Here is a 14,352-nt window from a genome sequence, read left to right on the forward strand (position 1 = left end):
ATTTCACTCATGGAAGCACCATGGAATACCGTAAACAGCTCGCCGTAAAACAATATAGCAGGAGGTCTCATGGGCTCGAGTTCTAGACGCTGTTCTGGTTGATCTGTAATGATCCCGCACTCCTCCCCGACCATAAAGTACAGTACGCTGACACGAAATTCTATAATTAACTGAGTCTTGAATTTAAAGTATTTACCCCCCTAAGCTATAAAGCTCTTCTTTCTGAAAACGAATATCGATAATTCTGTCATAGGCCAGTGTTTTACTGTTGCTAGTTGGCAATTTTTCTCCGTGTTTTGTAGATCGTCGGTTATATTATTCGCCCTTTGTCGTCAGTCGGTTAACCTCATTCAGACCCTCATGATAGTCTGCGTGTGCGGGTAATAAAATCAATGACGATAAATATCACAGCATGAAATCGCAAATTTACGCATCTCTAACTCTTGCGTAAAGAAACGTAAATATAAAGCCTCTTCTTTACGGACAAGTTCCGCGTTACGTAAAGATGCGTAATTGCAGAGAAAGCGTAAAGACTGCGTAAAGGATATTAAATGTTCGTAAAGGATAAAGATCAAGATGGATGAAATAAACCACTTTCTATTTTGAGAAATACTCAAAGAAGTGAAATAATTATGGCTCATCCATCTTCAGTAGAATTACCGAAGTATTTTGACCCGTTTCGCTTTAACACTTTACGCGTCTTTAATATTCTTTATGCATCTTTACTCACTGTCCTTTACGAGCCTTTAACATTCTTTAACATTCTTTACGCAAAATCAATCTTTACGCGCCGTTAATTCTCTTTACGAATCTTTAGTGTTCCTCAACGACCTTTAACTTTTCCTTCGCACAACTAGTCTTTACGTAAATTTAATTCTCTTTCCGCATTTGTATTCTGTCTTTACAACGGTTCTAAACTTTCTGTTCGCATAACTATGCTAAATAAACTACCTTTTTTTTTAACGCGCCTTGAAACCCGTGAACAGGGAGTCGTTGTGATGAGACAATCATGTTTGATTTTTTTTCCATAAAATGGAGTCCCTGGGGACGAAAATACATAGGCTGCCGCAGATCGGCAGGAGAGTATAACAGGTAATTTAGTGTTAACAACTGAGTTGAAAACGTAAATTAGCCACCGCAAAGAGTGAAAAGGCTGACCCTTCGAGCGTTAGCTCTTCGTCAATCGCTCTGATGAAGGGCTAACGCTCGAAAAATCAGCCTTTTAACTCTTTACGGTGGCTAATTTACTTTTTCAACTCAGTTGTTGACACTACATCACTTCTTCAATTCGGACGATTCTTCAGACATGTTCGGTACTGTTTGATAAAGGATCGTGTTCACGAGAGAGAAGTGGACTCTTTGCGTAAACTTGTCGCCGAGAACAACTCGGACAGCAAGGAAACGAAATCAAAGAAAGGTAACTCAAAGGTCCATGTGCCTACAAGCTGTGCGAAACCAATGACACATTTTGTAAATCTATGTAAAAATATTTTTATTTACAATATTTGCATTTTTCAGTTCTTATCCAGTGTATATAAACCTCTAGCTACGTTACTGTGAAAATTACAAAATCAAGTTAAAGAGTTATGACAATAAAATAAATTTCAATGTATAAAACACGTATTGTTATATATGGGTCACTCCTTGAAAGGCATGTACGGCATCGTTTTATAGAAGCGTAAAATATCGCAAACGTTCTCGATACGACTTTTGGCAATAGGCGTTAAAATAGCGCATCTCTTTGATATTGTCACGAGCTCACACTTGTTATAGTCTGATTAGCAAAGGGAATGTTGCCAAAAAAATCAGACAACTGAAGAATGGCAAATGGGCCTGTAAATATTGCCCAGTTACGATAGTTTAATAACGCGTAAAGATCGCCTTTCTGATCGCTTTACAGTCGCCGTAAATTATCGTAAATATTCTCTATACAACTTTTTGCAAGGCAAGTAAAGATAACGTTTTTAGTCTCTCTCCGTGATCTTTACATACTATTGTTTTCAATGCATAAAGACATTCTTTGCGAGAGTGTAAAGAAGTTCGTAAAGACGCGTAAAGAGGATCTTAACGCTTACTTTACGGCATCTTTACGGATTCGTAAATTTATAATTTCATGCTGTGATATATGCGGTATTAATCAATCGTCGCTGGATATTGGCAGAATTTCTTTAAAGAACAAGGCTAATATCCGTTAATGGTCAATAATGGATTAATAATGGAAAATATTTCAAGAATGACTTGTTTATATTTGAGCTCGCTGTGAAAGAAAGCTAGCCGTGATGGCACGTGCACGTTTTATTTGACAATTTGAAAGATTGAGGGATTTAATAAGTTTTCTTTATGTTTTTGACACATTTCGACGAAGGCAAATTCATTTCTTGCTCACAGGCTCACATTAACTTATCTTGTCTCTTTTTCCGTCAGACAAAACCGCCTCCATGCTTTCATATCACTGTGTTTAAATTGTTTACATTTTCCGGTTTTTGTAGGAAATGTTCCAAAAATTTACGGACCATGTAAGTCCGCACCCCGCAATTATTTTCCTTGGGCGGGATCAGGCGGGTTATCCAGTGAGGACCAGAAGGGCCTAAGATGGGATTGGGTAGCCAATCACAATGCCACGGACACTATAATGATAATAGGCTGAGAGAAGAGATTTACTAGGAATATTTCTTAGGTTCAGCCGGTATGTAATATTCTCGTCCCCAAACCCAAACCATGCATACACAGCGTAGACAGGTTCGTCATTGGTTACTCCCAGTTCAATCGAAAACCTGTTTTCTTTTTCATTTTTCGCAGAGTATGAGCCAAACCTCCAGAAATCTCTGAATCATCATGTTTTTAACCACCCCAGGTGCAATTGAAAAAAAACGGTCTGGGCCATAGACAATTTTTTCCATACCATTTACTGGAAAATACCAAAACAAACTTATGTGGCCGAGAGAGGATTGGGACTATCCCTTTTCTTTCTAGCTTTATCTTAGCGGTCGTGTTGTAATGCAAGGGAAAGGAAAACAGAATTGAAAACAAATTTCAAAAAAGACCTCATTGACTTATCTATTTCTGTATTACTGTATTAAAAATATTCTTTTCGTCAGACATTTCTCTTCGCTCCCTGCTATGTGCTACATGTACCTTTTCTCTACTAGCACTTTTTGTTATCAAATTCGATCCTTTTCCGGTGAGACGTTGAAAAGACACGTCGTGGAAGATAGCGATTGATGAGATAACATCCTCAAAAAAGATCGTTTTGAGCTCATTATACCTTTTTATGATCCGAGTTTTCTTAGACTCAATAAAGTAGCAACGTAGTCGTCGCATGCTGAGCAGAAATAATTTGGGATGAATTTCCTCAGAGTCCTTGTCGATATCATATTGAGCCGAAAGCTCAGACATTTTATAATAACCTTTTGTCAGTCTCACTGACAGACTGTTTTCAAGAAGGAGATATCATTATCCATGATCTAAAAAGAAAAAAAAGGACCTTTAGGAATAGAAAATCGATATCTGGCAGAAGCCATGACGGCCCCCACAAATTTCAACCGAAGGCATTTAAACTGTCCTTAACGCAAAGCTATTTGCGTGCTCTTTCAAGTGATATGGATCCCGATGGTTAAAAATATGAGAGACAAAAATGCAGGACTAAAATGCAAAAGTAGCCTACCGCCATGTTTTGATGAAACTGTCTAAGGCCGGATTCAATAATTGAGCCTTTCAGTCTCTCTTGGGTCACTTTCCACCCTCCACCAGTCTTTGGCTTTGTTTGGTCATAATGTACATGAAAGGGAACTGAACCATTAGGTTATGTAACCAGTATGTTCATACAGGTAAGAAAAGTTGATTCATTTTACCAATTTTTGCCATTGCAAGAGGACAAAAGGTAACCTAGCTTTTCCGTTTTCGCCACCAGATTCACAGGTAAAATGGCTGTTAAGAATAACATTCGATACAAGACGCATCATGAACAGACATAGCCACTTCGACCTCGTTTGTCTGAAGGTCAGAGTTACAACGGTGTTGACTGGTAGCCGATTCTAGTACGGCCAAAGAATAGTTAAGAGATAATGATTTTATTATGATTAAATGTAGAATTCATAATGATACAATCTGTTCATCCGAATAAGAGGAGTCCGCAAAGGGAGTTTTGTGGATAACGGTAACTGACGTTTTGGAAAAAAAAACTGTTATCAAAAACCGACCAATAATTTTAACTATATACACGGTTTACTAGTAAAAGGATGCGGTTTAAAAACAGTACCGTACTCCGTCTGTCAACTGATGGTCGTTTAATTGACTTTTGACGATTACTCAAGTCACAAACAATAGAAACTTACAGGACCACTTGTTGCTTATGTTGAGGTATCAACTAAATTTCTACGATAGAAGCCAGCAGTTCCCATAGTTACTGGCTTAGCGATATGGCTTGGAACTCAGAATAGTGGGTCTAGTCTGCGACAGCAGTATGACAACCATTGCAACTTAGTACAAGGGTCAGGCAATTATAAAGTATTCTAATTTGTGTGGTAGCTTTACTCGACAACCAACTTACACAGACTAAAACCAGACCAAGAAATAAATAATTCTCTGTTTTATAAAGTTGCTCATGGCTCGTTTGAGCACCTTGATATGAATGTTGGAATTTGTTGCCGTTTTTAAGTCAAGTAAGCCGTTATTTCGCCACTGCTGATTAGAGAGCAAATTTGAAAGGCGAAACAGAAGCTTCGTGGCTAAAAATAGTTAAGCGTGCCAACATTCTCGTTAACTGTAAGGGGATAAGCAGCCACGTTTAATAGGAAATTATCCCCCACGAATCATTGTAGACGTCAGAAAGGCTTGTTTCAGACACGGAATTGCATATCTTGGGTGTGCTGGGAATTGATTAACTGCTAATTTCAACATTTTTTAAGATAGAGAGACAGAAAGTCTTATGCTGAATTGTGAAGAAAATATATATAGATCGTTTGAAACAAATCAAAACGAATCCTAAAAGAGCGAGCAAAAACTGACGGTGCTTTAACATGAATTACGTCTGATTTGTTCTGGGAAATGTCGTCGATAAATTTGAAAAATTAACATGGTCTTTTAATTAACTCGCTAGAAGCTTGAGCGCTGAGAAGCAAGCGGGAACCTCAGAACTACTCAAGTTGACAAGCATTCTGGCTTTTCGCAAGTAACCCTTTTAAATATTTTGACCACCGACGTCTTCTGGAACTCACGATGAAGTTTATTTTTCGCCACCGAAAATTTACTCCCATCGGCATTTACTAAAACACAGACGATAGAAATTAGATGATAGACAATAAACGTTAGACTGTAGACGGTGGACGGAAGAAGGTAGACGGTAGACGATGGAGTCTATTATATTATTATTATAACGGAATTCAAAATGTTTACGCAATCTTTTTTTTTTTTTTTTCTGGTTTTTCAATAGCCTGAACGTTCTTTTATAAGTGCTACGTCTTCGAACCTTTTCCAAAAAAGTGAAAGGAAAAAAAAAAGAAAAAGGAGACAGGAGAAGAACCGAACCTTAAACCTTTGGCAGGTATACCTTCTGCGCCAGGTAAGCAGAGCGCACTGAGCGGCGAGGCTTCATTTAATACATGTACCTGCCCTGTTCCCGGCCTGACAATTGACCAGTGTACAAAATCTGTTCACTATTTTGGTATGGATACTATATAGCTCATTATTTTTTTACTGCCATGATTTATAATATGCAACAGTAGGCAGATGCAGTCCTAAATTGCTTTTCATTTTGAAAACCATATGGAGCATCCGTGAAGCCACTAAAATAAAACTCATCTGTGTTTACATCCTGGAATCCATGTTGGAAGTATTCTTATCTGCAAGTTTTTGATACATCTAGTAGTCCATTATGGCAAAAATTACATTTAATATCGTTTTTCATGGCACCCCCCTTCAGTGAAACCTGCATTAAGCGGTCAATCTGTATTAGCGGTCACCCCGCCATTCCCAACGGGTGACCGCTCAATAAAATATAGGTTGACTGTAGTAATAGAACACACCGTGAAAGAAAATTTATGCAACACTCACACAATTGTGTGACAGTTCATGTCCCATACAAAAACAATCGTCTACCGTCTACCGTCTACCGTCTACCGTCCACCGTCTACCGTCTACCGTCTACCGTCTACCTTCTACCGTCCATCGTCTACCGTCCACCATCCACTACCGTCAATCACCTACGTTTCAGTATATGTAACTTTGTAACCTTTCATACTGTCATGGAAAACACCGGACCGCTTCGGGTTTTCTTCTCAATCCTTCACGAATCATTGCGTAATATATACAAACTTGCCTGATTCTAACAAGACATATTCTTATTTCCATTGAAAAGATGAAAAGTTTTATTTGTTAAAGCAAGATATCATAAGATTCTCTTGGTTAAGGACAAGTTTGTTTTGGCTTATTTTTTGTTTGTATTATATTTATCATTATCAGCCAGTAAGGTATTTGTACTTATACCAGCAGTAAATGACCCGATAGTAAAGGCTACAAATGGGAGAGACCATAAAAACTTCTAACCAATCAAGAACTTCCTTTTTGAAACAATTTAACAAGGCCCTAACTAATTATAACTTCAGTGCTTCTATACGCTTAATATAAGTCTTACAATTGTACTTATGTTCCCACCTATAGCTTATCAATCTGCTGACATTTATCGGTTTTAACTATTCGCCGTGTTTTTTCATGCACAACCTGGACACGAGTAATGCGGAGTCGACCTGTTTGACACAATTTTTTTGCTTATATTCACATAAAGTTTCAATAACTCAACTCGCTCTGTGATACACCGTGTTTTAAAAATTCTTAGATATTCTCTGTAGAATCTCCTGAAGACCGCTAGATTTAGTTAGGGTGAAAAGTTAAGAGGAGAAGTGCTATTGTGACAGTTAGTATTGGAAGCAGATTATCACACAAAGAAAATAAACTGTTTTTTGTGCAGTAGTGGAATTTTTTGTTTTAAAAAGGATCGTTGATTTTAAAAATTACATCGCTTCAAACCAACAGATTTCCTTTGTTCGATCTCGTGTTGTGGATAGACGCAGCGTTGCTTTCACATTAAACATATAACACCAGGCAAACAATCGATTTATTAAAGTTCAACCATAAAGAAAAGGAGATGAAATTTATAAAAGGGAACTTTTAAAGTGGGAAAGAACTAGTTTTCGTTCGTGGGGACGGTTATCAGTGAAATATTTACCCAAATCTTAACTGAATTACAGAATATTCGTGCCAATTAGATCTTGAGTGTTTCCAGAGGCAAACGTGCACTTGAAACTTAAATTTTGGTGCAATTAACGAGTGTGCTTAGAGGAAATAATACTGTTATTTTTATGGCAATCATTAGTCAAACGTCTTATGAAGAGGATGTAACTACTATCTTCATGTATGATCGGCAAGAAAGAATGAAGCATGAAATAATACCCACGCAAAAGTAATCTTATCTGGCGAAATTTTCCGCTTTGACAAGAACTTGTCTTCACAGTTATCAAAAAAAAACAACGACAACAACAACAAACAATTAAGATTTTATGTAACGCCCGATCAATTGAACTCAATCGAACTCGTTTTGGTATAGTGATCTGCAGGATCAAGGATCATAATCTTGATATCTGACCCGCTAAAGCACAGACAGAGCACGTCCGCAATACCGGACACTGCCTTCTCTGAACGAGGTAAATTCCCTTGATAGGGATTTGCACTGGTGCAGTTCTCCTTACATCCCTCTTTTTCCGTTTTCGTTTTCCGTGTAACTGTCAATCTCGATTGTTATGTATTTAATCTCAAGTCGATCCATCCGTTCGTCATGCAGCCCACTTCCGAAACAGCTCTGGTCATCCAGATTTGACTCTATACCCAGCTCTTTTCAGATTTTAAGCTTCGTGTTAGTTATGGCCTCAGAGCAATCATAAAATTGTACATCATCTGGCTTATTCGCTCTTAAAATCATACCCTTGTAGAGGTTCCATCTAACTAATTCTACCATAAAGCCAAACATACAAAAGCAAAACTAGTACAAAAATAGCACGCTTTTCTTTATCAAAAACGGCAAATTGAATGCAATTAGTTTAATAAACCGTTTCGCACTCATCCTGCCAGCTTTCCACGCAAGCAGTTTACACAGACGCCGGACCCTGTGATACACAAATATTTCTCGTAAAATCTGGTGCAATCAACACAAGTTACACAAAGCAAATAACTAAACGGATTGTGTTCTAAACATTTTATTGCTAGATTTTACCTTGAAACTAACATAAACAATTAGTCTAATGATCGCATTTTGTTCATGAAGTAATCGACTAGATATAAGTGGATCAATACATGTATGAAGGAAATAGTTAAGGAAAGTCCACAGGCTTAATTTTCATTTCAGATGTCATTGGAGCGCTTTCTCTTGCAGTGACAGCTAAATTACCCCAATGGATCTTTTTCTTGGCCCAGACCCTGGCAGTGGTCTTGTTTTCCTTTCCACAATGCTGATGAGCACCATTGAGATTTGACAACACAGGACACTCAGTACTATTGACGTACCACCAGCCTCCCGATATGTTATGGACACAGTGTTCATTAACTTTATCCCGGGTACCAAACGACGAGCCATTATGATACTCAAGAGAGTCATGGACAGTCGCATCTGCCAACAATAACAACAACAACGATGATATTGATAGTGATAATAATAATAATAATAATAATAATGATAATAACAATAACAATAGTAAAATAATAATAACATAATAATAATTATGATGAAGAAGACGACGATAACAATAATAACAATAAATACCACTTAATCATAAGGGTGACGATATCGATGATGAAGCTCGAGTTGCGTTCGACTTCGAATCGAGCGCCTCTTACGCATCTTTCGTGCTCTATAAACTTCCCAATTAGTTCGTATCTCGACGAATGCTGAAGTATGAAGCTCTTGTTAAATAAAAAAGCGCAACAAAGTCGTTTGGGAGACATGCATGAGTCGTAAATGCTAGTTATTGAGGATGTTGTCATGGCTGCAGTTGACATAATTGCCTTAAGGAAGCTAATTGACTTACTTGCAATGTTTCCAAGGTTTAGCTGGTACATGGCTTTCTCCTCTCCGATCTTGAACCACGAATATTCAGCGTAGACCGCTTTGTTCTTAACTCTTCCCAGATCTACTCGAAGTCTGTTTTCCGTCTCATTTTGCGTCAGACGATAAATCTTGTCCAATCCGAGCCAATATTCACCAATAAGAAAATTACCGAAGCCATGCTTGTAGTCAGCCCAATCGCGGTTAAAATCCAAGCAACCATCCAGTCTCCTCTGAAACACCGTCCATCCCCCACCTGCTGTTGTCTGGTCACAGTACACTTTAAAGGGACCTGAACCATCAGGGTCTATTGAGTAAACGCCGCTGATTCTTTCTCCGCATTTGTACAGCTCAGCACAATCCTTAGCTGTTGAAATTAAAATGTGTTGTGTAAAGGTAAAGTGACGAGAGGTTCATTATAGTATTTTGAAAATAACAGGCAAAGCGTGAAAGGGAGAGAAGTGAGGGGGGAGGGAAAGTAAACGGGCGGAGATAAGAAAGTGTGTTTTAAATTCCCGTTCCGGTCTCTGAGGTTTAGAAAAATAAGATATATGATAAATCACGGAATTTGCGAATAAACCTCTTTTTTCTCATGAGTAGCAAGGGCATTAAACGTTTTCACAAAAGAAAAAAGTTTTCTCTCTATAAAAAGCCACTGCCTTACTCTCTTACCTTGTTTCAAGCAGTTTCCAGGTCTATTTTTGTGGTCCATCGGAGCGATACTCCTTGTTACTAATTTTTGAAACAACGCAAAAAGAGTCACGAGCAGCAAATAATAAGCTATTTGTAAGGACTTCATTATGGGATGCACTGGCTCAAGCCAGGTACTTTATAAAGATACAGGTTGTAAAGGAACACAACATGTACAAACAACAGCAGAAACTGCAAGGTCATAATCTTGTATTTATATCTTTTCAAGCGGTTTCTTATCCTCTTCTGGAATTTTTGGGTCATTGCCGTGTCTCACGAAAAAAGGAAATTGAACAAATAAATAACTTACATATCTTTTTTTAGTGATCAATAAGGCGATCACAATAAACTCCGTGGGAAAAAAATTGAATTAAGAATTTATGACTGGGTCAGTGACACGTAGCAGTTTGAATATACTCGACAAAGTACGGAATCACTAATTAAAATCCACATTTCCTCACAAATCTGAAAGGATTATAAATCAGTCTCAAGGATCATTTGGATGTGGTTGACGATTAGTCTCAGGTTAACTCGCAATACAAGAAACGTAATAAAGGTACTGAGACCTCACTGCGAAAAACCGCATAAAAAAACTGAGTAACAGCGCAACACCTCAAATCCCAATGCCCCGGTTAACAGTTTAAGTGGATAAGACTGTTATGGTTACGAGCCATTTATCAGAGCTTCAAAATGTCAACGGCTTAGCGTATACTAGGCTGACCCTAAGTGTCTTGTTGCACATACCCGAGTTACTTAGTTGTCTCCATTTTTGGTAATCAATAACGTTTGCTGATGATACCGGCATCAATTTTGCAGATAATTTAGTATTGTCAAAGAAATAAACGAAATACAGTAACTCACAGATCAAAGGAATATTTCGTTATGGCTTGTAGCCAATAACGTTTTGTTGAATTTGGCGAAGACAGAATTTCTATTAATTGGTTCAGGAAAAGACTGTTTAATCTACGGGAGAATCTCACAAGAAAAATAAACGAAACCCCTGTCTCTTCTATGAAATCTCTCGATGCACATATTTATGAAAATGAACTGGGAAGTTTTTTATTCAATATAATAGAAAAAAAAGATTGCCTCTGGAATAGACGCCATATTATCAAACTTAATCAATAAAAAATTTCGATATTTCGTTCTTTGCGAGAGGTTTTTCACTTATTATAACACATTTCTTCAGCCAATGTGCTCTATTACTGGAGTGCTTTACATTAGCAGCACTTAGCCAATAAAAGAGAAACGTCAACCATAATTTTTCGACAATCTTGCCGACCATGAGAGCTCTATGAACTTGAAATTTAATTAGTTTCTAGGTAGTTGTGCCTTTGATAGAGGTAGTTCAATATCGTGACAACTTTACAATGGAAGCAATGCTAATTAACATAAACGTAACCCCCATTCTGTCCCATAGAAAGTTCAAAACAAGCAAGTATTAAAAAGATAATTGGTTGCCACTCATTTGATCGTTTCCTTCCTTTTCTTATTTACCCTGCCTTACTAACAAATATTTCCGTGTGGTTGTTCGAAAAATGTAAATAATCCTGCCCGGAGGGCGAAAAGAGGATCAAGACTGGAGGCTAGCACTCATCGATCTTTGCTTTAATTCTATCAGTAATGGTGATGATTCCTCTTCGAAATCTTTGAGACTTTTCACAAGATAGACTTTTACAAACTATCTCCTGTATGTGATTAATGAAAATGGAAAGCAAGGTGAGTCGCGAACCTGTTGCTTTCTGACTCAGTCGAAAGTTCTCATTTCGTGATGCTTTCTTTGAGTATCAGTGAGAAAAGGTTACAATAATATTAATTTTTTATATGTGTGTGTTGTTTTACCTTTTTTTTTAAGAGTGTAAGGCTAATGTACGACAAGTAAAATATAAAAATCCTCAAGATAATCTCCGCTGTAAAAGAAATGATTAGCTTCCAATTAAGAGGTCACATCAAAGCAGGAATCCGGCTCTATTAATGTTTTTCACCAAATCTCTTGTTTTCACTGCACGACAAACGATGAAATAGAAAATCTTAACTTTTTATAGTTTCATTTAGTTACCTAAAGGAAGTGAAAAAATGTAAAAGTTTTAAGAGGACGTCATGGCTGGTTCAGGGTTGATTTAACACGTTTGTGTCGTTTCTAACGTTAACACCAAGGTATTAACGATATTAACGTCTAATTATTTAGATTTCATGTGGAAAACTAGAATATCAACAAGGAATCACCTTAGATACACACTAGTAGCTTATAATGATAAAGCTGGGATGAAGGCAAAGTGACTGACAAAACTGGTTGCCTTGTGAAGATGTCTTTAATAAAACAAGGCTTCGCTGCCTCTTATGGTCTTATACAGTTCACCAGCTAGTCCCCTTTGTTCCTTTTCTCTGCCTTCCAACCCATCAAACGTCTTAGCAAAATATATTCGTGGCTAAAATAATTCGCGAAGAAAAAAAAATCTACGCATGATCAAAATCGAAGCGTTTACGGCGCATGACTCACGAAGCTGCATTTAGGACAGTTTTCCCGGCGAAAAAAGGCACAAAGAGGCATACAAAGCACCTGGTACCTGTTTCAATGTGTTACCCTAGGTATTTAGACGGTATTCCGAAAAAGTAATATCTACCCTTTAGGCAAGTATCATTTACTCTTCCAAGCAGCCGGAGACACAAAGTCTTGCGTCGAGAGTTAAATTTCTGACCAATTTTATCGTTGTTGTTGTTTTTGATTTTGTTTTTGGTTTTGTTGTTGTTTTTTTTTTTTGGTTCTTATGTGAAATGTATCTCCTCAAAAAGCTCAGAACAGCTCTATTTAACTCCCTTATCTATTTTTTTCTTCAGGGAAAAAATGAGCGCACTTTGTGCTCAAACGCCTAAAAGATTGACATTGCTCGATGAGTGCTATGACTACTATTTTTCACATAGACTTACGAGACACATGATCAGGATCACTAAGAACATTGCCAGGTGGTGGCGTAAACTTTCTGCAAGAGGTACAAGCAATCATGGCGTAGTTAAAGTTCATTTTTTTTTTCTTTTTTCTTTTGTGGTACCTGTTGTGCTTGCCCTTCATCAATCGATATAAAATCTAGTACTTTAGATTCGAGAAAGAAAGAATAAAAAACAGAAAATAAAAATAAAATCGTATATTATATACAGTACATTAACTACTATCTACATAAGTAACAAATGCATTGATGTTCGGATGAAATTTGGCATATTTTAGTTCTGAAATCATTCAAGGACGTTAATGACCTTAGGTCCTCTGTTAGTTTGTTCGACATGTTTGTAGGAGTTTATGGTAAATTATCTGCAAAATCGATGCTGGTGTCATCAGCAAACGTTATTGATTACCAAAAATGTAGACAACTAGGTTACTCGGGTACGTGCAACAAGACATGTAGAGTCAGCCTAGTATACGCTAAGCCGTTGATATTTTGAAGCTCTGATAAATGGCTCGTAACCATAACAGTCTTATCCACCTTAACTGTTAACCGGGGCATTGGGATTTAAGGTGTTGCGCTGTTACTCAGTTTTTTATGCGGTTTTTCGCAGTGAAGTCCCAGGATCTTTATTTCGTTTCTTGTATTGCGAGTTAACCTCAGACTAATCGTCAACCACATCCAAATGATCCTTGAGACTGAATTATAATCCTTTCAGATTTGTGAGGAAATGTGGATTTTAATTAGTGATTCCGTAGTATAGTACTTTATGTACTGTAGATAGTATACCATTTTATTTTTATTTATTTAGTTTCTGTTTTTTTTTTTTTCTTAATTTCTCGGAGAAATTAGGTATACAGCTAATATACTGTTTGGTCCTAAAGCAAAACTCCGTCTGTTAAATGACTGTAAATATACGAAATCATATATGCGAACTGCGGTTTTAGAAATGAACTTGGAAGCATCTTCGCCGTACTAAACACTACTTTTAAGTAGTGTTCTAGTGTTTTTTGCTGTTTAAAAAAAGTAGTGAAAATAAAGTCTGAAAAAATTTCAGGCCTGTAAGGGATTTGAACCTATGAGCCAGAATGTTTTTTAGGCCTTTTTGATACTACTTTATCCCGTTTACTCTGAAATGTCGCTAATAAACTTTCGCATGACTTAACTTTTCGTGCTCAGGAAATGGACCTCCACCTTTTAAGAGAAAGGGACGATACATTTGTTTTAATCGCTTTATTTATTGCGCCGTTGAACAGTAGGATACTGGCGTGGTATAAATCTTTTATTATTATTATTATTATTATTATTATTATTATTATTATTATAATTAATATTAGCTGTCTTAAGTGTTAATTTTCAAGTTTTTTTTTCTTGTAGGCGCCTTTGAACAGTAGGATACTGGCGCGGTATAAATCTTTTATTATTATTATTATTATTATTATTTATTTAACTTAGAAAGCAAGTGATTAAATGTGTTATATAGCGCAATATCGTATTTCTTTCCTGAGGAAGTAAAGGAAATTAAACTTTATATATGCACATACCTTAGCAATCCTAAATATTTCTTGATCTTTTTCGTATCGATTTTGTCGTAACATGGTTCAAGTAAATATAAGCACACAAACTTGCAGA

The 14,352-nt window shown here is 37.0% G+C and overlaps 1 protein-coding gene across 1 annotated transcript; it reads right to left on the minus strand.

The window, feature by feature from the left end:
* Positions 1-8,230: 8,230 nt before the first annotated feature.
* On the minus strand, positions 8,231-9,991 carry LOC113666162 (angiopoietin-related protein 7). The gene is made up of 3 exons (XM_027181922.2): positions 9,764-9,991; positions 9,075-9,458; positions 8,231-8,656 (listed from the first exon to the last, which is right to left on the minus strand). The coding sequence occupies exons 1-3, from the start codon at positions 9,888-9,890 to the stop codon at positions 8,361-8,363; spliced, it is 807 nt and encodes a 268-aa protein (XP_027037723.2). The 5' UTR covers positions 9,891-9,991; the 3' UTR covers positions 8,231-8,360.
* Positions 9,992-14,352: the final 4,361 nt, after the last annotated feature.

Source organism: Pocillopora damicornis, chromosome 2 (genome assembly GCF_964200805.1).
Source record: "Pocillopora damicornis chromosome 2, jaPocDami1.2, whole genome shotgun sequence".
Taxonomy (NCBI): domain Eukaryota; kingdom Metazoa; phylum Cnidaria; class Anthozoa; order Scleractinia; family Pocilloporidae; genus Pocillopora; species Pocillopora damicornis.

Coding starts and splice junctions, on each gene's coding strand:
- LOC113666162 (XM_027181922.2), bottom strand. CDS start 9,890: ATGAAGTCCTTACAAATAGCTTATTATTTGCTGCTCGTGACTCTTTTT. Junction 9,459..9,763: donor TGGAAACTGCTTGAAACAAG/GTAAGAGAGTAA, acceptor TAATTTCAACAG/CTAAGGATTGTGCTGAGCTG. Junction 8,657..9,074: donor AAACCTTGGAAACATTGCAA/GTAAGTCAATTA, acceptor TATTGTTGGCAG/ATGCGACTGTCCATGACTCT.